Here is a 26,315-nt window from a genome sequence, read left to right on the forward strand (position 1 = left end):
TTCTAACAGATTCACATAAACATTTAATAATATATATATATAAATAAAATATAAAAATAAATTATATATGAAATTGCTATTGGTATTCAAATATATAAAAATTAATTTTCTTTTATTATTTTAATTAAAAAAAAATGATTGAGTAATGATTATTGTATTTCTTGTTTCAGTTTTATTTCAGCAAAATTGAATAAAAGCATAATCGCATAATATCGCATTTAAAACCCTACCAATATCAAAATGTGAAATTGTGATATAATTTTAAAATGAATTAAAACGTTATTTCTATACATATGCCATTAACTAAATTAATTCAAACCAAACTAAATAAAACTAAATTTTTTTTTTATCATCATGTACTGTGTGTTTATATTAAATGACTCTCCAAAAATAATGATATACTTGGTTGTAACTTAACCAAACGAAACCAAATCAAACTAAAATAAAAGTACTTTCTAATATCCGTTGTCTTTCAGCATTAAATAACACTAACATTTATTTACACACACATAAATTTTCAGAGTGAAATAAAAAATAGTTTCATCCTTTTAATCAAACTAAAATAAATAATCGAAAAGTTTGAATGCAAAACGCAATAAACGCTAAAATTACGAAACTGGCACTACAAAATGTAATCGAAGAATTTGCATGATAAACGTTATTTCTAAAATTATAAAACTGGCACTACAAAATGTAATCGAAGAATTTGCATGATAAACGCTATTTCTAAAATTAAGAAACTGTCACTACAAAAAATAATCAAAGCGTTTGAATAATAAACACTATTTCTAAAATTACGAAACTGTCACTACAAAAAATAATCAAAGCGTTTGAATAATAAACACTATTTCTAAAATTACGAAACTGTCACTTACAAAAAGTAATCGAAGAGTTTGAATGATAAACGTTATTTCTAAAATTATGAAACTCACTACAAAATGTAATCAAAGAATTGAATGATAAACGCCATTTCCAAAATTACGAAACTATCACTACAAAAAGTGTTGCATTTCAATAGACAACTCCACCCACAGATTATGCTTTACATAATTCGAAATCCACACAATGTCTTATTGCTTTAAATTAAATTGTAATGAGTTTTGCAGATCCCACCATTTTATTAATACACTACATATGAGAGACGTTTCAAAGTAATGCTTCTTGTTTTATATTCCGCCCGAATTGATCAGAGGGGATTGCAAATTACATTATTATGATGACTGAACAGTTCCATTTATAACCTGAACGTTTAATTTCTCTGTTGGTTGGTTAGTTGTTTTTGTTTTACGGCATATCAACCTTTTTTGGGTTATTTAATGCCAAATCCAAAGATTTTGGAGAAAAATTTTTTTAATAGAATATATTTGTTGTTTTCAAGTCGGTTTCTATTTAACCCATAGTTGGGACCATAACAGGTACTACCAGTCCGGGTCAGAGTGGACCTGGGAGCAATGGTAATTAAAGGGTGGCTCCACACTCCCCAAAGCCCGCAAACTGGGGCCTCCCCACTGGATATAGTTTAAGGTAATATCCAGGACCTCTCTCTGTTGCAGATATTGACGGTGTGAAACTCTTAGAAAGCACCCTCTGTCATGGACGTCCGTCAGAAGCAGAGACGTATCATTGAAGGTCAACACCAATTTGGAAATATCCTGCAAAGAGAACAGATGTCAGCAATTATAGACTAATTACATGTTTACCACTAATGTGGAAACTGTTAACGGGAATCTTTGCGGAAAAAATTTATGGACATCTTGTGAGTAATGGTGTCGGAAAGGCTCGAGGGGTGCCAAGGAGCAATTACTGATTGATAAGGCAGTAATGCAGGATGCAAAGAGAAAGAAGAGAGCAGCATGGATCGATTACAGAGAGCCTTACGACATGGTTCCTCATTCATGGATCCGTGAAACACTATTGATGATGAAGGTTGCTAGGAATGTGGTAGTGCTTTTGGAGACAAGTATGGTTCAATGGAAAACGGTGCTGATAACAAACAAAGAGGTGCTGGGGCAGGTTGGCATTAAACGTGGGATATTCCAAGGAGATTCATCTCCACTTCTTTTTGTAATGATAATGATGGCACTGAGCATCCTCTTGAAGAGAGAGAAACTGGGGTATAACTTTGGATCTCGTGCAAGATGCCTCAACCATCTACTGTTTAGGGATAATTGAAAAATATTCGGTAGAAATGAAAAGGAAATGGAGAGACTGGTAGAGCTCGTAGGGACATACTCGGAAGACATCGAGATGGAGTTTGGAATTAGTAAATGTGCGGTGCTGGTGATGAAAAGGGAAGTAAAGGTTCATTTGAATGGAATAGTGCTGCCAAATGGAGAAATTATGAAAGAAATAGAAGATACAGGGTATAAGTATTTGGGAGTGTTAGAGGGTATACGAGTAGGCCATGAACAGAGAAATGAAAGAGAAAGTCAGGAAGGAGTATCTTAGAAGTGAAGCTAATTGCGAAATCGAAATTGTATGGAGGAAACCTAATGAAAGCAGTGAATGCATGGGCAGTCAGTGTTTTGAGATACAGTGCGGGAATTTTAGAATGGTCTGACAAGGAGCTGCATGCCATGGATATCAAAACAAGAAAAGTTTTAGCAATGTTTGGTATATTCCACATTCGAAGTAGCGTAGCGAGGCTGTATCAAAAGAGAAAAGACGGTGGGAGAGGATTGAAAAGTGTAAAAGATTGTGTTAGAACCGAGATGCTGAAGGAGCATGTGGTTAGAAGTGAGGAGTGGATGCTGAAGGTTGTGGCCAATGAAGTGGAGGTATGTGATATCAAGGCTGATTATGTGAAACGTATGGATAGAGAAAGGGCAGAGGAACTGGCTAGGAAGAAAATGCACAAAAGGTTCTTCTAGGATATAGCAGAAGTGGCTGATGAAAGATCATGGCAATGGCTTAGAGCTGGGTATCTGGCTAAGAGTACTGAAGCTTTTGTTTGTGTAGCATAAGAACAGGCGTTAGGAACACGATTGTTCAAAAAAGTGGTTCTAGGAGAGGAAGTTGCTGCAGAATGCCGGATTTGTGGTAAGACCTTAGAGTCAATTGCGCACCTTGCAACAGGGTGTAGTGGATTAGTCCAGAGAGAGAGAGAGAGTACCGCAAAAAACACGATCGCATGGGACTCTGGATATACTGGGAGGTCTGTAAGAAGGTTGGGGGTGAAATATGCTGGAAAGTGGTTGGATGAAGTTAGAACAAGTGAGTATGGAAATGTAGAGGTATGGTGGGACAAAAGTGTCATAACGATCAAACAATTGGAACATAATCGTCTAGATTTAGTCGTCATTGACAAGGTCTCAAAAAAATGGCAGATTGTAGACTTCTCATGTACCCTGGGACAGGAATGTGAGAGAGAAGGAGAACAAGCAGTGGAGCAATTATGCTCCATTGGCCTTGGAGATAAGGCATATACACGGAGTTAAAACACAAATAATCCCGATCGTAGTAAGTACGCAAGGAGTAGTATCAATTGAAAAAACTACGAATCCCCAATATTTTAGGCGGCCTTCAGACTTCTGCTATTGTAGGTACCAGCAACATCCTTAGAAACACCCTTGGTCTTTGAAGCTCCTAGTTTGGAGCCGGAATTGAGGGAATTCCTCTGGAAATGAATTCCATCCCTTTCCAGGGAGACATTGATAAATGAAATCAGAATTATTATAAATGATAATTTGGCGTCACTTTATTTTAGGCATTAAATGATCCCTAATTCTTCTTCTTCTTCTTCTTCTTCTTCTTTTATTATTATTATTATTATTGACAATAATAATAATAATAATAATAATAATAATAATAATAATAATAATAATTTAACATTATTTTTCCATAGTCAGACAATTTTTATATTTCACAAGCTCACTCTCCAATCTTCATGGATTAGCAGGTTTATTCATTAACTAATCCAAACCAAATGAAACTAAAATAAAGATAAAAATGTTTTATCTTATCGAGTATTGTCCGCCATATAAAAATTAGTTTCCAATATCTAGCATAATTCGGCTAAAATAAAAAGATTTTTTAAATCAATTATTGTATACTATATAAAAAAAACAATAGTTTTCAATATGCCATTAAAAAACATTATTTTTATTGGGTATTGTGTACTGTATAAAAATAATTTCCAATATTCAACCTTATCAAATTAAAATAAACAAATAGTTTCATTTTAGATATCCGGAATTTAGATACAAAAAAAAAAAAAATTTTAAATCGTTTTTTTTATTTTTAGGTATTATGTCCTGGCATTGTATAATTCCTTAAAATATTTAGATGTTGTGTTAACCAAACTAAAAATGTAGTTTCCAATATGCATTGTGATATATTAAGTTGTATTGATATGTAATTAACCTTTTTAAACAAAAAAAGGAAAATTAAAAATTCTTCCTTATATATTTATTTTGTTTCTTTTCATTGTCTTGTTTGAATTTCGAAGCATTATTTTTGAATTTATAAAGATGTATGTTTAACTTTCATCCGATCTGTGTTTGTTTTTTGTTTTTTTTAAAGACATTTTATTTGATGATGTTCTCTTTGTCTTTGTTGAATTGCTCGTTAAGCTAATTATTGGCATCTGGATTTGTAGATGTTTTTGGTCAGTGGCAACAGAGGAGCAATCTTCGGAAAGTCAGAGGTGATTAAAAAGAAAATTCCATCCTGTCTCTTTGTGTCCCCCAAATTGCTTTGTCTCTCTTTCAACCTTGCTGGAAACCTGTCTGTGTCTTTAAACAAGAGTCATACATCGGAAAGAAAAAATAAAAAAAAGAAGTCGAATAATACATTAGGGAACAAGGAGGGGAAGGAGGAGGACGAGGAGCAGGAGGGCAGAGATGAAAATTTGTTACATCTTCAATTAGTAATGAATCGCTTCATTCCTCCTCCTCCTAATCTATTCTTTGTTCTTTGATATAACAGGGACACACCTGAGGAAATTAAAATTTCTGATTACTTTTGTTGTTAATCTTAAATTTAAGCCAGAAATTACTTTCTCCGTCACAACATAAGGGCTTCAAAATTACTTTCGAATTGAAAAGTGTCGAAATAGTAAACATGAATCAGCCATTTTATTTGTTTGTATTTTCTATAAAGTAACATTAGAAAATTAATATTTTTCGATGAATTATTGATTTTTGTTGTTAATCTTTAATCCAAGACAAAAAAACATGATCTTTTACATGACAGCGTAAAGGCTTTAAAATTACTTTCGAATCTTGAAGTGTCACGCTAGTAAACATGAATCGTAGGCAGTCTAAGGATATATTCGCCAAAAATAAAATCTAAGGCACGGATGATTAGTAACAATGCACTGGTGAGACGCAGGAAGAACACGGCCATGACGCTCACCACAGTGTCCAGTCCTTCCAAGAAGTAGTCAATATTCCTTGCAACAAAATATCAATTACGTTTCAGAAAAAAGGTAAAAGGCTTATCGTTGCTGATGAAAAGGCTCAGCGAGATTTTGATTTGGACATCAGCGAGATCTTAATAATGACATTGAAAGGCTCTGTTGACAAACGGCTAGAAGCAAAAATAATCGTGAGCTTTGGAGCAAAACGATTTGGGAACATGAAAACGAAAATAAAATTAAAAAGTATAGACCAGTAGATGCTTTTTTCTTTAACGACAATACTTTGCTAGGAATTGTTTTATATATATTTTTTTTAAATAAATCTATATCTAGTTAGGTTTTTCATTGCACGACTTTTTTAATTTAAAATTTATTAAAATGAACTTCTTAATATACTCACTCATGGATATGCGAAATATTACATAAAGATGTACTAATTCGCATATTCTTTGAAAAACGAATTTTAATTAATTATTCATTTTAATGGTTTCTCATTGGCTGATTGGCTTCATTTAACTTTTATGCACTGTTTTGTTTATGCATAGTTTCTACATTGTGTATGATTGCGTAGCATTGGAGATAAAAATTTTCTAGCAAAAACACATGTGTATATATATATATATATATATATATATAAGTGATCTTGCCTCTGTGTATGTGTGCAGAAAGTCTCTACCAAACTCCTCTCCAAATTTTTGGTTTATTCCTGGGCATGCACTAATTAAGAGATATAGGTTAAACAATGTTATTCTTGCAGTTTTTATGTATGTATGGATTTAGGTTGTATGCTAGGGGATAAGGCTGGAGAGCTGTATGTTTTTATTTCGATTCTCACTGATGGCACTCAAATTATATATTTGGTTTACTATTGAAATCACTAAAGAATTGGCTCTATAATAATAAATACGACATCTGCATACTGAAACCACTGTTAGTAATTTTCCCAACTCTTTATCTGTGCCTAAATCAAAACGTAGATTCCATGAACAAAGATTCTTTCTTAGAAGTGCACGCCTGTGGAACTCTCTTCTGTTTGCCTGTTTCCCACCTGACTACGACTTGGATGTTTTCAAGTCCAACATAAACAAATTCCTGTTGAACCGCTTCCTTAAGTAAGACACTTTATCAGATCTCCATTTCTAGCGATTACTACGATATTGTCCCATTGATTACTGTACATGCAATAACCATATCCCCGAGTGACCCCCGGGCCTTGATAAGTGGTGGCTTCCTGGTAAAAAAAAAATAAAATTAAAATATAATATTTGAGCGTATTTTACGACTGGACAACGTCGGGCATTCAGTTTGCCACTTTATCTAAACTGGCTTTGACAATCGCCAATCAGGAGTGAGCCAGGAGAGTTTGTGCAGGGTACTACCCTTATGAATGTCTAGTGCTGGAAAGTACATTACAAGAGAGTGGATCAGCATGGTAAAGAGAGTATAATGTAGAAAGACCCGAAATTCTCTAGTGGTAATGTTTCCAACAACCTCTAGAGACATTCACTGGACCATTTATTTCATACCTTGAGCTATCAGCGTATATCTGCCTTAAATAGTTTCCACTTCCTGTATAATGATTCAAGGGAATTAACTCATCAGTCATCTGACAATAGCAATTCCAATATTAGAAAATAATTTTGTTGCCTTTAAGCTGTCAAAAAAAAAAATTATTATTATTTGCCTTGCATTAAAGCTTAAAGCCAATATGTCAAATATTATGTATATTTCATTTGCGCTTCTGCAATAAATGAAAAAAAAAATTCCCATGTGTCCCTGTTGTATAAAAGAAACATTCTCTTTTCTCGTTTTCCTCATCCTCTCCCAGTTACTCCCCCTTTGGTGTTCCTCTTGAGTGCCTTGTTGCCTTGGTATCCACATCTCTCTCCCTCAGTCATCTGCAGTTACACAGTTGTACCTTTATGATTATTATGACGATGGTGATGTCGGTGTTTATTTATATATATATTCATTCATCTTTTCTGTATATCTACCTATGTATATATCTGTATGTATGTACATGTTTTGCCAATTGTGGTTTGACTTTATGATCTCTTGGCCTTCTTTGATGTGTGCCGTCTCTTATCTCCCCCTCTCTCTCTCTCTCTCTCTCTCTCTCTCTCTCTCTCTCTCTCTCTATATATATATATATATATATATATATATATATATATATATATATATATATATATATAAGAACACAAAGACTGTAAATTATAATTTACAATAATTTATTATGCGACAGGATATTCAAAAGAAGTATTAAGATTTGCTTAATCCTCAGAGTTTCAAATATGATTCGTTTCATATGATGGAGTTTCAATTTATGTTAGAGTCAGCAAAATTATATATTCGCTATAACAATGATTTTGATAATATCTTTCCTCTGATGAAAAGAGCGCATTCTTTGAAACTGCGGATAAAAATATTCTTAATACTTTCTTTGGAAAATCATGTCGAATAATAAATTGTTATAAATTATAATTTACAGTCTTTAATTGCGTTCTTTTATGACATGCTCTATTTCCTATTTAGGTTGTCTTGAGCTTTTTTTTAAAATCTGGTTAAATGTTAATATTTATATTCGTTTTAATTTTACAGAAGCTTTTGGCATGTAAACTGAATGTTTACTTATTGATATATACATATATATACGCACACGTATATATACACGCATACACAAATATATATACATACACACACATATATATACACATATACACACACATACGTATATATACACATACACATATATATGCACACGCACATATACACACATATATATACACACACATATATAATTTATAATTGTGTAACAGAAGATAAGAAAAAACATTGATACCGTTGGTTTCAAATCTAAAACAAAGGACACCAATATCTGGTCGCCTATGTTGGAATCTCTTCAGCCTTTGTTTATATCTGTCTCCATGGACATGGCATCTTGCTGTATGGAACTCTGAGATATTAATAGTCCCTGATTTTATTTTTATTTTTGTAATGCCTTTTATTATATTTTGAATAAAAACAAAGGATAAAATGAAAGGGATTGCAGAAATAGAAATAAGTTCGGGGGACTGCAAGTATCATAAAGTTCCATACAGAGTGCAAGACTTCATTTCCATAGAGACAGATGTAAATAGAGACTGCAGGATTCCGATCAGGAATTTATACCACGTTGGTTTTAATTTGAAATAGACGGTACCAATGTTTTTTTGTTTTCTATAGCACAGATATAAATAAATATGATGGTCTTATTTTGATATTTTCTTTATAATCGAGCACTGTTGGAGTTCTCTCCAATGACCCTTACAAACACACAAACACACATATATATATATATATACACATTTGTAAATATACATACATATATACATTCATTTGTGCATATACATATATACATACACACATACATACACTTGTGTATATATATATATATACATACATATATACGTACACATATATATATATATACATACATATATATATATACATATATATATATAAAAACATATATTATACATACACACATATATACACTTGTATATTTATATATATATATATATATATATATATATATATATATATATATATACACTCCCTTTAAAAAATTACAGACGACTTACCAATATTTAAATAGAAAACTTTTTTGAAGGATAGATTTTAAACTCTTCCGAATTAAGGTTACTGATACTACAATCAAAACGGTTATGGAAAAAAAGGTACACTCCAATACATACTACACATATACAAATATATATATATATATATATATATATATATATATGTATAAAATACTTTATATATACTATAGATACACGATATATATATATATGCATATGTATACTATGTGTATATATATATACTATATACATACTACATATACTATATATACAATTATATATATATTATATATATAATATATATATAATATCTCTATATTTACCATATATATATATATATATATATATAGATACTATTTAGCTATATATATACATACCATATATATATACTATCTATTTATATATATACTATCTATCTATATATATATTATATATTGACCATATATATATACTATCGATATATATATATATACTATCTCTCTCTCTATATATATATATACGATCTACATATATATACTATATATATATATACCATATATATACTATCTACATATATATACACTATCTATATATATATATATATATATATATATATATTAACAATATATATATATACTATCTATATATATACTATATATAATATATATATATACTATCTATATATATATATACTATATATATGATATATATACTATAGCTATGCTATAAATATATTATATATACTATATATATGTTATACATATACTATATATATATTATATATATACTATATATATACTATATATAAATATACACTATATGTATACACATATAATATCGATATATAAACTATATATGTATATATATACTATATCTATATACTATCTATATATATATACAATATATATAATATAGAATATATATAATATATATATACTATCTATATATACTCTATATATACTATATATATATATTATATATACTATATATATAATATCTATATATATAATACCAATCTATATATATATACTATGTATATATATACTATATATATACTATCTATATATATACAATATCTATATATATGTATATATACTATCTATATGTATAATATTTATATATACTATCTATATATATACTATATATACATTATATATATCTATATATATACTATCTATATATATACTATATATATAAAATATCTATATATACTATGTATATACGGTATATATATACTATATATATATATAATACCAACATATACACTATATATATATATATATATATACTATCTATATATATATACTATATATAATATATATATACTAGCTATATATATATTCTATGTATACATTCTATATATATATACATACTATATATATATACATAGTTAATATATAGTATTTATATATAGTATCAATCTGTATATACTATATATACCATATATATATACTATCTATACATATACTATCTATATATATGCTATATATCGACTATGTATACATATATATATACTATCTATATATATATATACGATATATATATACTATCTATATATATACTATATATATAATCTTTATATATATATACTATCTATATATATACTGTATATATATTATATATGTATATACGAGTATATATATATAAAATAACCACACTATATATACTATCTATATATATAATATCTATATATATACTATCTATCTATATATATATACTATATATATACTGTATATAATATATATATACTATCTGTATATATACTACCTATATATATATTATATATATACTATATATATACTATATAAATATATTTTATATATACTATATATATAATAAACTAATATATATATATGGTATATATATACTATATATATATTATATATATACTATATACATACTATATATATACTATATATTTATACTATATATGTATATATATACTATATATATACTATATATATGCTATATATACTGCATATATATACTATATATAGATAATATATATACTGTATATACAGTACAAATATATTTAATATATATAATATATATAATATATATATATAATATACATATACTATATATATATAATATATATATACTATATACCATTACTATATATATATAATATATATACTATATAAATATTAATAATATATTTATACACTATATATATACTATATAAACATACGATATATATATACTATATATACATACTATATATATATATATTATATACAAACATACAATATATATATACTATATATACATACTATATATACAATATATATACTATATATATACTATATTTATATACTACATATACATACTATATTTTTACTATATATATACACTATATATACTATATATATGCTATATATATACTATACATACATATCGGCATATATATACTATATATATATATTATATATACCATATATATATAGTGTATGTATACTATATATATACTATATATATATTTATTATATATATACCATATATATAGTATATATATATATACTATATATAATATATATATACTATATATATAATTTGAAGGAGATTAGAACAATAGTCTAAAGAGCTGAGTGTATTTTAATGTAACAGTGAAATTACTAGTTCAATTAAAATACAGGAAATAGGAAGTGCTCGTTGTAATTTATAAATCACATTACTTAATATACTATATATATATATATTATATATACCATATATATAATATGTATACATTCATACTATATATATATATTGTATATATATACTATATATATACAATATATATACTATATATATACTATGTATATATATACAATATATATATAGTATATATATTTAAAATATATATATATATACTATATATATACAGTATATATATATACAATATATATATATACACAATATATATAATATATAAATATATTTATATACTATATATGTATATATATCGTATATATATATCCATAAATATACTAAATATATATATATATATATACTATATATATGTACTATATATATACGATACATGCACTATATATACTATAAATATATATAATATATATAAACTATATATATATAATATATATATACACACTACATATATAATACATATATACATTATATATATTATATAAAAATATTTTGTATATATATATACTATATATCTATTTTATATATATATACTATATATACTATATATATACTATATATATAATATATATGTACTATATATATATTATATACATATATATATATATCTACTATATATCTAATATGTGTATATATACTACATATATATTATATATATACAATATATACAATAAACATATATATATATACTATATATATATACTAAATATATATATATACCATATATATATATATATATATACTAAATATATACTAAATATATATATATACTATATATATACTATATATATATATATATACTAAATATATATATATATACTATATATACTACATATATATATACTATATATATACTATATATTTCCTAAATATATATATATATACTATATATATACTATATATTTTTTTTGTTTACACAGTGATCACCACTTATCAAGGCCCGGAAGCCACTCAGGGATAAGGGTTATTGCAAGTACATTACGTTAGTGAGGAGATTTGATGAAGTGTTTACTTAAGGGGGCGGTTCAATTAGGAATTTGTTAACATTAGACTTGAAGACATCCAAGTTGTAGTCCGGAAGGAAGCAGGCAGACGGAACAGAGTTCCACAGGCGTGCAGTTCTAAGAAAGAAGCTTTTTTCATGAAATCCGCGTTTTGATTTAGGCACAGATATAGAGTGGGGGAAATTTTTCACAGTGGATTCAGCTAGACGGGTGTTTTTCGTGAAAGATTGGCGGGGGGGGGACCAGGGATTGGAGTTCAGACGAGCACCTGCCATGGAAATAACGATAAAACAAGGATAGGCTCGCAACGTCTCTTCTGTGGGAGAGGGGTTGCAGGGTTGAGAAAAGGGCATCCCCCACTAAGCCACAAAGTCTATTTTGTACTCTGTCAAGGCATGATAGGCTGTTTTTGGCAGCTCCTGCCCAGATATGGCAACAGTATTCCATCCTTGGCCGTACTTGGCTTTTATATAGATAGAGAATTGCATTAGTAGTGAGATATCTTCTGGAGCGGTAGAAGGATCCCACCATCTTTCCAGCGACCTTGGCAACAGACTTGATGTACATGTTCCATTTCAGACCAGGAGTAAAGATCAAACCCAGAAGCTTGTCAAAACACGGGGCCTCACCCAGACGAGAGCCATCCATCAAAATTGATGCCAGCTGGGGATCAGAGCGTTGATGATGTAAGGTTAGGAGTTTGGTTTTTGATGCATTAAAGGTAACTAGCCACATCTTCCCCCACTGAACCACGCGCTCGAGATCAGAGGAGAGACAATCAGAGAGAACTTGGTCATTTACAGCCTTTGATGTGTTGCCGTAGATAGTCGTGTCATCAGCATAGATGTCAACGAATGATTTAAGTATGTGTTTAAGGAGGTCATTAATGTAGATCAGGAAGAGAAGTTGGGCCCAGGATTGACCCCTGAGAGACTCCAGCATTTATATTGCAGGCCTCCGATTTTTGTCCATCTACCACTACTCTTATGAGCCTATCGGAGAGAAATGATTTAATGATTGAGAAAACATTTCCAGTTATACTATATATTTACTAAATATATATATATACTATATATATACTATATATATACTAGAAAAATACTATATATATATATATATATATGTATATACTATATATATACCTACTATATATATACTATATATATAATTATACTATATATATACATATATATACTATATATATACATATATATATATGCTATATATATATACATATTATATATATATATACTATATATACACACACATATATGCTATATATATACATACTATATATATAACCTATATATATACATAAATATATATTATATATGTATATATACTATACATATATACTATATATATACCCTACATATACAATACAATACATATACTCTATATACATATACTATATATATACTGTATATATATACTATATATTAACTTTTAATATATATTATCTCTTCTCTATATAAATAAAATGAACTCATTTTTTCCCCTCCGACTTTGACATTTATAGGACTGCACCTGTATACATTTGGTGCAGCCGTATCATTCACAAACTGAATCGCGACATCTGTCGTATGTTATAGGCTTATTAGCTGTCCAGTATCTTGCTGATCAGAGTTTCCTATATTCTGTCTGGTGAGAGTCCACTGTAAAAATCGGTTACATTTAATGGAAGTAGTAAAGTATACTCTCTCTAACAAATTCATCCTACCACCGCCACTCACTTACACCGTTCCAGAACGTTCACAGGAGATATTTAAAACCGACCACCGGTTAGAATTTATCTAAAAACTGGTCTGGACTTACGCTGAAACGAACCACGGTTACTTTGCCATTGATTAGCATAAAACATAAACACAATTTATAAAGCATTTATTATAATAAAATTAGATTAAAACAGAACACAATCCGTTACCTGGAATTGAATTCACAATTACATTACTTCGATTTCGTTATAACCCGCGTGGTTAGAGTTTAATGAATACCTGGATTTACATTTACGTGAAACGCACCAAACTTACTTTCACAAACACAACTTCCGTTTTGCTCTTTCCTTTCGTTCTTTTATTTTCTTTCTTTCTTCGTAAGGACATGTTTTCATTGCCATAGTAACAACTTTTTATCGACATTGTTTCACTGTTTATGAATATTGAAATAAAATACATAACTACACATTAATAATATCTCACTTTTAATCACTTATATCGACTTCTTAAAACTTTTCTTACTCTTTTTAAATGACAACGTTATTGTTTATGAATATTGAAATAAAATTCAATTACTAAGCATTTGTTATTAGCTTTTTACTGTTTATGTCTCACTTTTATCGACCTTTTCTTTTTTAATAGCATTTTCTTAAAATGAATATTATAATAATTTCCCAACTTCTTTTTTGGTTTTTAGTTTTGTGTGTTGAATTAAACTTCTTCTTTTTTTTTTTTTTTCATTATAATTTTGCATTACAACATTAGTTATCGACCCCGGTTCTTTGCCTGACAAACGACATCTGTCGGCGGTTCTTGAAACTAAATTACACGCATTCACTCCGTGTTACTGACATGCAGAAGTGCCAATGGTGCCATACCTGTTATTGTAAATTAACACTCTTAGCTAATTCCGTAAAATGAGATTCTACTTTTTTAGGCGCATTTGCACCCTCCCCATGTTAAGAATGGCTTCTTAAATAATAACGTTATTACAGCACGAAAAAAACATTAAACTTTAATCTTAGAAATACAATTTAAAATATAGCGCGGATCATCAGTGCACTAGCACCCATTTTCTTACTAATAAATGTTTAGCAATTATTTTTCTTTTAATATTCATAAACAGTAAAAACGTCGGCATTTAAAAATAAAATGCTATTAAAAAAGAAAATAACATTAAGTAAACGTAAGTATTATTTCAATATTCAATAAGATGTTATTAACAATTGTGTAGTAATGTCTTTTATTTCAATATTCAATATAAGATTAATTTCAATATTTCATATATATAATATTTCAATATAAGAAAAGAAAAAGTCGATAACATTGACACATAAACAGTAAAAAAAAAACAGACATTAATAAATGTTTAGTAATGTACTTTATTTAAATATTCATAAACATTAACGTTGTCCTTTAAAAAGAGTAAGAAAAGTTTTAAGATGTCGATAAAAGTGATTAAAAGTGATTAAATGTGACATATCTAAATATTCATAAACAGTGAAACAATGTCGATAAAAAGTTGTTGATTGTTTTTTTTTTTTTTGCAACCAGAAAAGGAAGTCGACAATGGGAACATTATGAACACTCTAAGGAACACACTTCTGGTACTTTATTCTTTTGTTTTGATTTACTCAAAACCGCACACACCTCGCAACATCCGAGCAACGCCGGGTACCCCTGCTAGTATATATATATATAGTATATACTATTTATATACATTATATACTATATATACTACATATATATACTATATATATACTATATATATATATATGTACATATATACTATATATTTATACAATATACTATATATTTACTACATATACATACTATATATATATACTATATACATATATATATAGATACTGTTAATATATATATATATATATATATATATACTACATGCTATATATATTCTATGCATTTATACTATATACTATATATATGATATATACTATAGATATACTACATATATGTACTATATACTATAAATACAATATATACATATACTTTATATGTAGTATATATATATACTATATACCACAGATATATACTATATATACATTTATACTATACATATAGTATATACTATATATATACTACATACTACATATATACTATCTCTATACTATGTATATTGTATATATATTATATATATATACAATATATATATACTATATATATACTATATATATACTATATACATGTATACACTCTATGTATATACTATATATATATATACTATATACATGTATATACTATATATATACTCTCTATATATACTATACACATATATACTATATATATATACGATATATATATATAAAAGCATACAATATATATGCACTATATATATATATACTATATATATATAATATATATATGCATATTAAGTATATATAAACTATATATATGTATATACTATATATATGTACTATATGTATATACTATATATATAATATATATATAATATATATATTTATATATTATTTACTACGTATACATATATATACTATATACATATGAATGTACTATATATATATACATATATATCTATACACGTACATATACTGTATATATACTATATATATGTACAATATATACTATATATATGCTAACTATACACAATACATATATTATATGTACACTATATATACTATATATACTATAAATACTAATATACACAATATATACTATATATAAACTATATATACATACTATGTATATATACAATATATATATAAACTCTATATGTATAAACTGTATATATAAAATATATATATAGTATATATATAATATTTATATACTATATATATATCATATATATACTATACGTATACTATATATAATAAAGCTATAAAATATTTTTATACCATATATATACTATATATATACTATACATAACTATATATATATGTACTATATAGAAACTATATGTGTACGACAAATATACTTCATATATATTATCATTATAACCAATATATATACTATACAATATATATATATATACTATATAATATATTAACTATATATATACAATATATAGTATATATATATACTATATATACACTATAGACTACATATATATATTATATATATACGATATATACACTATATACCATATATACTATACATATACTACATATATATACTGTACATATACTGTATATATACTATATATACTATATATATTATATATATACTATCTATATGTACTATGTATATATACTATATATTCCATATATATACTATAAATATATGTATATATATATACTATATATATACTATATACATATGTGTATATATACTATAGATAGTATATAAATTTTATATATAATATATATACTGCATATATTCTATATATACTATGTATATATTGTATATATGTATATACATACACGATATATATATATATATATATACTAATAAATATACTAATTATATATTCTATATGGACTATATACATAAATTTATGTACAATATATACAGAGTATATATATATATATATAGTATACATACGGTATACGTATTTCAATATATATGTGGTATATCTAAAATATATATATAGTATATATACAGTTTATATATACAGATTGTAGATATTGAATATATATACATAGTATAAATATAGTATACAGATATAGTATATATATATTATATATAGATACATAGTATATTGAGATTGTATATATATATATATAATATATATATATGTATATATAAAGGATGTATACATATATATATACTATATATACATATATACACAATATATATACATATATAGATATATATAAATACTATATATACATATATATGTACAATATATAGAGAGTATATATAGAGAGTATATATATATAGTATACATATAGTATATATATGGTATATATATAGTATATATATAGTATATATTTATAGAGTATAGATATAGTATATATACATAGTATATATATAGTATACAGATATAGTATATATGTATTATATAGTTTATAGAAACATAGTATATCTCTATATTATATATATAGTATATATATATATAGGATATATACATATATATACAACATATATTCATATACACGCAATATATATACATTTATATTTACATATATATATATACTATATATATACATATATATACATTATATATACATATGTATACTATATATATATGTATATACTATATGTGTGTATATATATTATATATCCATATATATGCTATATATATAGATATACATATATACACTATATATATACATATATACACTGTGTATATATATAAATATACAATATATATACATATATACACTATATATATACTATATATATAGATATACATATATACACTGTATATATACATATATACCCTGTGTATATATATAAATATACAATATATATACATATATACACTATATATATACTATATATATACTATATACATATATACAATATATATACATAATAATACATACATACAATAGAGGTATATACATATATTTATACATTTAATTTTACGTACATTAATAAATATATATAGTTACACTTTTACATATAAATATATATATACATATATATATATATACTTATACTTTTACATATAAATATATATATATATATATACATATATATACATAAACATTTATATGTGTACATATATATACATATATATATGTAAATATATATATATCCATATATATATGTGTATATATGTATGTGTACATATATATGTACCTATATATACATATATATACATATATATATATATGTACATATATATACATATATGTACATATAGATATACATATATATATGTACATATATACATATATACAAAGAGATATACATATATATATACACATATAAATATATCTACATATACATATATTTACATATACACAGATATATATACATATACAATACATCTATATATACGTATATATTTATAAATATATACATATATACATACGTATACATATACATATATGCATTAATATATACTTTTGCATAATAAATAATGGAAGTATGTTTCTGTTAATTTTCTTAACATCTTTTAAAAAACAAATAATTTGTACATTCTCTTGAAAAAAAGAATCAAACTTTTCTCTACTTTCACATGTGTTCGATTTTAACAAACTGTTGTAAAAAAACAAATATATAACAAATAAATGTTATCAAAGGCAAGATAAGTTACTTTTCTACCAAACTGGATATATTTTTCATGTTTTTATTCAATGTAACATATTGGGTTTGTATTACTGTACACATAGATTCGAAAACGTTGTCAAAAAACAAATATATAACAAATAAATGTTATCAAAAGCAAGATAAGTTACTTTTCTACCAAACTGGATATATTTTTCGTGTTTTTATTCAATGTAACATGTTTATTCAGCTCGAAAAACATACAGTGTTTACCGATGTATTGGAAAATTCAAGATGGTGTCTAATTCTCTCTTTAACATGGTAAGTTTGGGAAAAGGTGTTATAAATAAAAACCCAGATAAAATACTGTTTTTATTCAATGTAACATGTTTATTCAGCTCGAAAACCATACAGTGTTTACCGATGTATTGGAACATTCAAGATGGAGTCTGATTCTCTCTTTAACACGGTAAGTTTGGGAAAAGATGTTATAAATAAAAAAACGGATAAAATACTGTTAAAAACTCGCTCAATACATATTACTGTGACATAGGTTGACATATATTCGGGGTTTTTTAATAGTATTTTCTATAGTTTTTTTTATTTATAACACCTTTTTCCAAACTTACGGTGTTAAAGAGGGTGTAGACGCCATCTTGAATTTTCAAATACATCGGTAAACACTGTATGTTTTTCGAGCTGAATAAATATGTTACATTGCATAAAAACACGAAAAATATATCCAGTTTGGCAGAAAAGTAACTTATCTTGCCCTTGATAACATTTGTTATATATTTGTTCCCCCCCCCCAACAAATTAGAGTGGTCGGTGTTCTGTAGTAGCGTATCTGGATATTTACCAAAACAAAATATGTAGGTTTGGCTATAAATTCCTAAACTCGTTTCATCCTAAATAATTTAGGTGACTGAAATAGGAATCCAATTGAATCTTTAATTTCCTGAATAGTATCCGATAATTCATTTTTCTTCGAGTTATATCGAATACATTAATACGGACTTTAGGGGCTTTTTTCGTAATGTTACTGTAAAAATTATTTTTATTGTTACAAATTACGATGCTTTAAAAAAAGCAAAAATAATTTTTTGCGTTTTTTATTTACTACTTAAAACCATAACTTTAGTAAAGGTATTTTTTGTTTAAACAAAATAAAACATTTTCACTAAGAGTTAAGTAAAAATAATTAGTGCATTATATTCTGCGATCATTATTTAAAAAATACTGCAATTTTCATTAAAATTCGTTAATTTCCTGATATTTGGTGAATTTTTAAGTAAAGAGAGGAGTCAAAATGTGTATACACTTTGAGCGTCGTCATTCATTTTGAGACCACGTGTGGTTAATTTGAATATCCATTTTGGCAGAAAAGTAACTTATCATGCCTTTGATAACATTTATTTGTTATGTATTTGTTTTTTGACAACTTTTTCTAATCTATGTGTACAGTAATACAAACCCAAACTTCGGAGGTTGGAATCCCCCCCCCCCACCTTAAATGTACTTGGAAAAATCGATTTTATAGTGAGATTTAAGAATGGTTAGTCGAAAAAAAGGTGAAAAACAAAACAAATAATCAATAAATAATTGTTACCAAAGGCAATAAATGCTACTTTTTTTTACTTACATTGAATATTTTCAAGCGCTTTTCTTTATTTTTTAATAATCTAATACGGGTGTGTGGTTGCCAAATACCTCCAGATTTTCTAGAATTTCCCGCTAGATTGTAACCGAAATCTCCAGATATAGCAGGAAAACCGTTAAATTGTAACACTGGTCACGTGACAGGAAGCGGTAATAAATAATTGTCCCTAAATAAAAAAAATAGCCTCTCAGTATAAAGAAATCCACCTATTTATCATAGAAAAATTAAGTATAATGTTATAATTAAAAAGAAATATATAAAAACACACATGGATATAGTAAACATATTATACCAAAACGTGGAAGCCATCCGTCCAGTGGTTTTTTAGAAAATTAATTCCGAACGAACCAACATTTACATTTATATATATATAGATATATAAATATATATATACATATATATATACATATATATTTACATATATATATATATATATACATATATCTACATATGTATAGATATATATATACATATATATAGATATATATATATATACATATATATAGATGTATATGTACATGTATATACATATATATACATATATATATACATATATATATATAGATATATATACATATACATATATATAGATATATATATAGACATATATATAGATATATATACATATATATAGATATACATATGCATATATATACATATATATACATATATATATATACAGATATGTATACATATATATACATATATACATATATATGCATATATATATACATATATATATATATTTATATATATATATAATATATATATATATATATATATATATATTCCGTGTAAGCAAAAACCAGACTTCAAAACAAGGTGTTGGTGGCAACAAAAAGTGTAGATGAATTTATGTTACAATTGTTTCCATGTCCAGTTCGACAATTTCAAGCATTATGTCGGTTGAAAATTTTCAGAACCATCATTTCTCCAGACTTTATGAATAAGCTCACTGTGGCCAATTGAGCATTTATCGAAGAGAAGGAAGGAAGCAGAAATCCCTAGCTAGAAAGGCATTCGAGAAACATCTTCCTTTGTTGAGGTTACGGAAAATCCCATTTAAATATTAATATATCGCCTTATTTTCTTATCCTTATTTAAGAACAAAGTCATGAGATGTTGCTACAGAGAGCCCTAAATCATTAAAAATTGTTTTTTTAATATATATCCCATTCGTTGGGTTCCTAAATTAGATTTGGTATTTCTTTGTCACCCAATATTCAATTTTTTAAATTGTTGTTTCGATATCATGGCCGTAACAGCCTTGCAAAAATGTGACGGTGTGTTTTAGTTTCGTATTAATGGCAAGTATTGTTCATAGATTATCATTATATTTGTGCTCGGATTTAAGACCTTCTTAGTGTCAAAGTTTAATTGAATACGAGAGTAAATAAAGATATATATAAAAATTCTTGTATAATATAACGGGTGAAGAATTCTAATCTATTTATTGTTATTTAATGTTTTAAGATTCGTTGTTATTCTACTTGAAAAATGTTTTCATATCGTTAAGTAGGATAAAATTAAGGGAGATAATCCAATTATATTGTTTAGTATTGTTAGTTAATTTTGTTTGAACTTGGGTCGATTTGTACTCTATAAAGGTCAAAGGGAGGTAACTCAGACCGTTTGGGGTTTTTGGTTCATTGATGTCTGATTAAGTTAAATCAATTATTAAATTAATTATTAAATCATAGACGCATTCTAGTAATCAATGAACCAAAAACACCAAACGGCCTGAATTACGTCCTTATCTCCAATATCTGTAAACATACACACATATATACATACATAATAAATAATACCCATACATACGTATACAGACAAACATGCATACATACATATATATATATATATACACACATATACAAATACATACGCACATATACATACATATACACGTACGTTCATATATCTATACATACACTTACCTACATACACATACATGTACATAAATATGCACTCATACACATATACATACATGGTCATACATACATACACATATATATGCATACATACATCTACACATGCATACATCTACATACATACACACATGCATAAAACACATACAAACGCGTATATACACTCATGCATATATACACATACATACACACAAATATATATACACATACATATACACATAGATATACACACATAATAAATACACCTATACATACATATATACATAGATACATATAATGATGGCAGATCAATTATTACATGCTTCCAGCATTTCAGACCTACACGTGTCACAACTTTTCCATCGCAATAGGACAATTTATTTTATAGACAAATGCCTGAAGGAGTAACAATACCTGATGGAGTTACAGAGTTTTAGCTTTGTACGAGAGCTAAATCTCCCTCACTCGGTTCAAAACGTTGACATCCAGCAACAAGCAAGAGCAAGATAGCCAGCAACAAGTCAAACTACAGACCAGCTAATGTTTCCTAGAGGGGTTGCCTTCACCGTGGCTTATGGGAGCCCTCTCCACCCAGCATGCACATGGAAAAAAGCACATGCGTACATACAGATGTACGCCAACATACATATGCATGTGCACACACATACAAACATAATCACGTAGAGGCACACATATACGCATATACACACATACACACACGCAGAATACACATGAATAAATAGTCCAAAAGTCATAAAAATAAACACATATATTTACATATATATATACATATATACACATATGCATATGCATTTACATACGCATATATATACATAAATATACACATATATATACATATATATACATATATGCATATATATATATACATATATGCATATATATATACATATATGCATATATATATATGTATGTATATACATATACATATATATAAATATATAAACATATATACCTATATGGATACATATATATATACAAACATATACATATATACATACATACATATACATATATATATATACATATACATATATATACATATATATACATACATATATATATACATACATATATATACATACATATATACATGCATATATATACATAAATATATAAACATATGTATATACATATATACATACATATATAAACATATATACATATATGTATACATATATATATACATACATATATATATATACATATATATATATATACATGTATGTACATATATATACACATATATACATATATACATATATATACATACATATACATACATAAATATATATACATATATATATATACGTATATATATATAATTACGTATATATACATATATATACATATATATATACATATACATATATATATACATATACATATATACATACATATACATATATATACATATACATATATACACATATATATATACATACATATACACATATATATTAAACCAAGAATCTGTCTAAGGCAGTGCTGATGGAACCTCTCGAGCAATACTATATGTGACCGATACAAGGTCCAAGTTTCAGATGCGTAGAGTAGGGATGGTACTACACATGCTTGATATACAGAAATTTAAGTTGTCAGAGTTAGATCACCATCAGACCAGACTATATCTTGTAACCTTCCAAAAGCATTAGATGCCTTGCTGATTCTCTGTCTTGTTTCCGCATTAAGAGTGCCATCCTTTTATAAGGCACTCCCAAGGTAGACAAAATTTTTTACGACTTCAAGGCGCTTTCCACAGACGAAGATATCAGGTTCCACATACAGATCATCGGGAGTGGGAGTGTACATGACTTTAGTTTCTTAATGCTAACTGTCAGTCCGAAGCAGGTACAAGCATTTGTTAAGAGATCCATCACTAGTTGCAAATCTACTGGGGAGTGTGTTACCAGGTCAGCATCATCAGCATACAACAGTTCCCTAACAAGTCCATCACTAACAAGTGTTTTGGCTTGGAATCTTCTGAGGTTGAACACCTTTCCAGTCGTTTGGAATCTAATATAAACACCCATATCACAATCGTGGAAACCATACCAGAGCACAGCAGTCAAATAGAGTGAAAACAATGTTGGTGCAGCTATATCACCTTGCTTCACACCATTATCAATGGGGAATTCTTCCGAAAGCCGACTATTGCAGTTGACACGACCTTTCATACTATGATGAAGTTGCTTGAACTTGTCTGTAAAAGTAGGTGTACAGCCAAATTTTTCCAGCACTTTCCAGAGAGCCTCACGGTTGACTGTGTCAAACGCCTTGGTTAAGTCCACAAACACTTGGCAAAGAGGCATACGCTGTTCAATACATTTCTCCAAGAGCTGTCTAGCAGAAAACACCATATCCACAGTTCCTCGCCCACTTCTAAATCCAGACTGGGATTCAAGAAGGATATTAGGACATACATACTTTTCCAATCGGTTTAACAAAAGCCGTGCAAACAGCTTTCCAACCGCACTCAGCAGCGAGATACCTCGATAATTTCCACAATCAGACCTTGTACCCTTTCCTTTGTACAACATTACCAAGATGGCATCTACCCAATCTTGGGCAACCGGGTCACCCTGCCATATTGACAGTATCAAAGAGTGGACCACACAATGTACATTGACACCACCATGTATCAGCAGCTCAACAGGGATGCCATCCAACCCAGGGGCTTTGTTTGAGTTTATCTGTTTTATGCAGTCAACTGTTCCTGCAAGAGTCGGTTCAACATCAAGTTCTGGACAAAAGGAACATTGAGGGATATTTTCTATTGCAGCAACATCAACATTGGATGGGTTATGAAAAAGATCATGAAAGTGTTCATGCCATCGATGCATAATTTCATCTGAGGTTTTCAGCAAGGTTTTCCCGTCCTTCGCCAGGAGTGGTGTAGTTGAAGAGGATTTCGGACCATAAGCCTGATGAAGCAGAGTCTAGAATGTCTTGACATCTCTATGATCGTAGACAGTCTGTATCTCCCTGGAGAGGTCAGACCACCATTTGTTTTTTATTTGGCGCACACAACACTGAACCTCACTCTGAACAGAAGAAAAGTGGGCAGCGAGCGCTGGCTTGTTCAGAGGTGAAGAGTTGAGAAGTTTCAAATAAGCTTTCCGCTTTCTATTAATTTGAGGCTTAATTTGATTGTAATTATCAGCAAACCAATCTCTATGTCTGGGAACCTTCAACCCAAGAGCTTCAACACCTTTTTGGTATACTGTCTCTCTTACTGCCTCCCAGTCACAATCTGAGAAATCCACCTAGT

General features: G+C 27.1%; 1 protein-coding gene across 7 annotated transcripts in view; it reads left to right on the forward strand.

The window, feature by feature from the left end:
• Positions 1–26,315, forward strand: part of LOC145294057 (regulator of G-protein signaling 7-like) — a 728,168-nt gene that overhangs the window by 467,945 nt on the left and 233,908 nt on the right. For 3 of the 7 annotated variants that reach the window (XM_080141049.1, XM_080141050.1, XM_080141048.1), the window contains exon 11: positions 4,598–4,645. The exons of the other annotated variants lie outside the window; for them this stretch is intronic. In XM_080141049.1, coding sequence (XP_079997175.1) covers positions 4,598–4,645 — 48 coding nt within the window. The remainder of the gene's footprint in view (positions 1–4,597; positions 4,646–26,315) is intronic. 7 annotated transcript variants of the gene reach the window in all.

This window comes from Euprymna scolopes, chromosome 15, assembly GCF_053919585.1.
Source record: "Euprymna scolopes isolate OS-2025 chromosome 15, ASM5391958v1, whole genome shotgun sequence".
Taxonomy (NCBI): Eukaryota; Metazoa; Mollusca; class Cephalopoda; order Sepiida; family Sepiolidae; genus Euprymna; species Euprymna scolopes.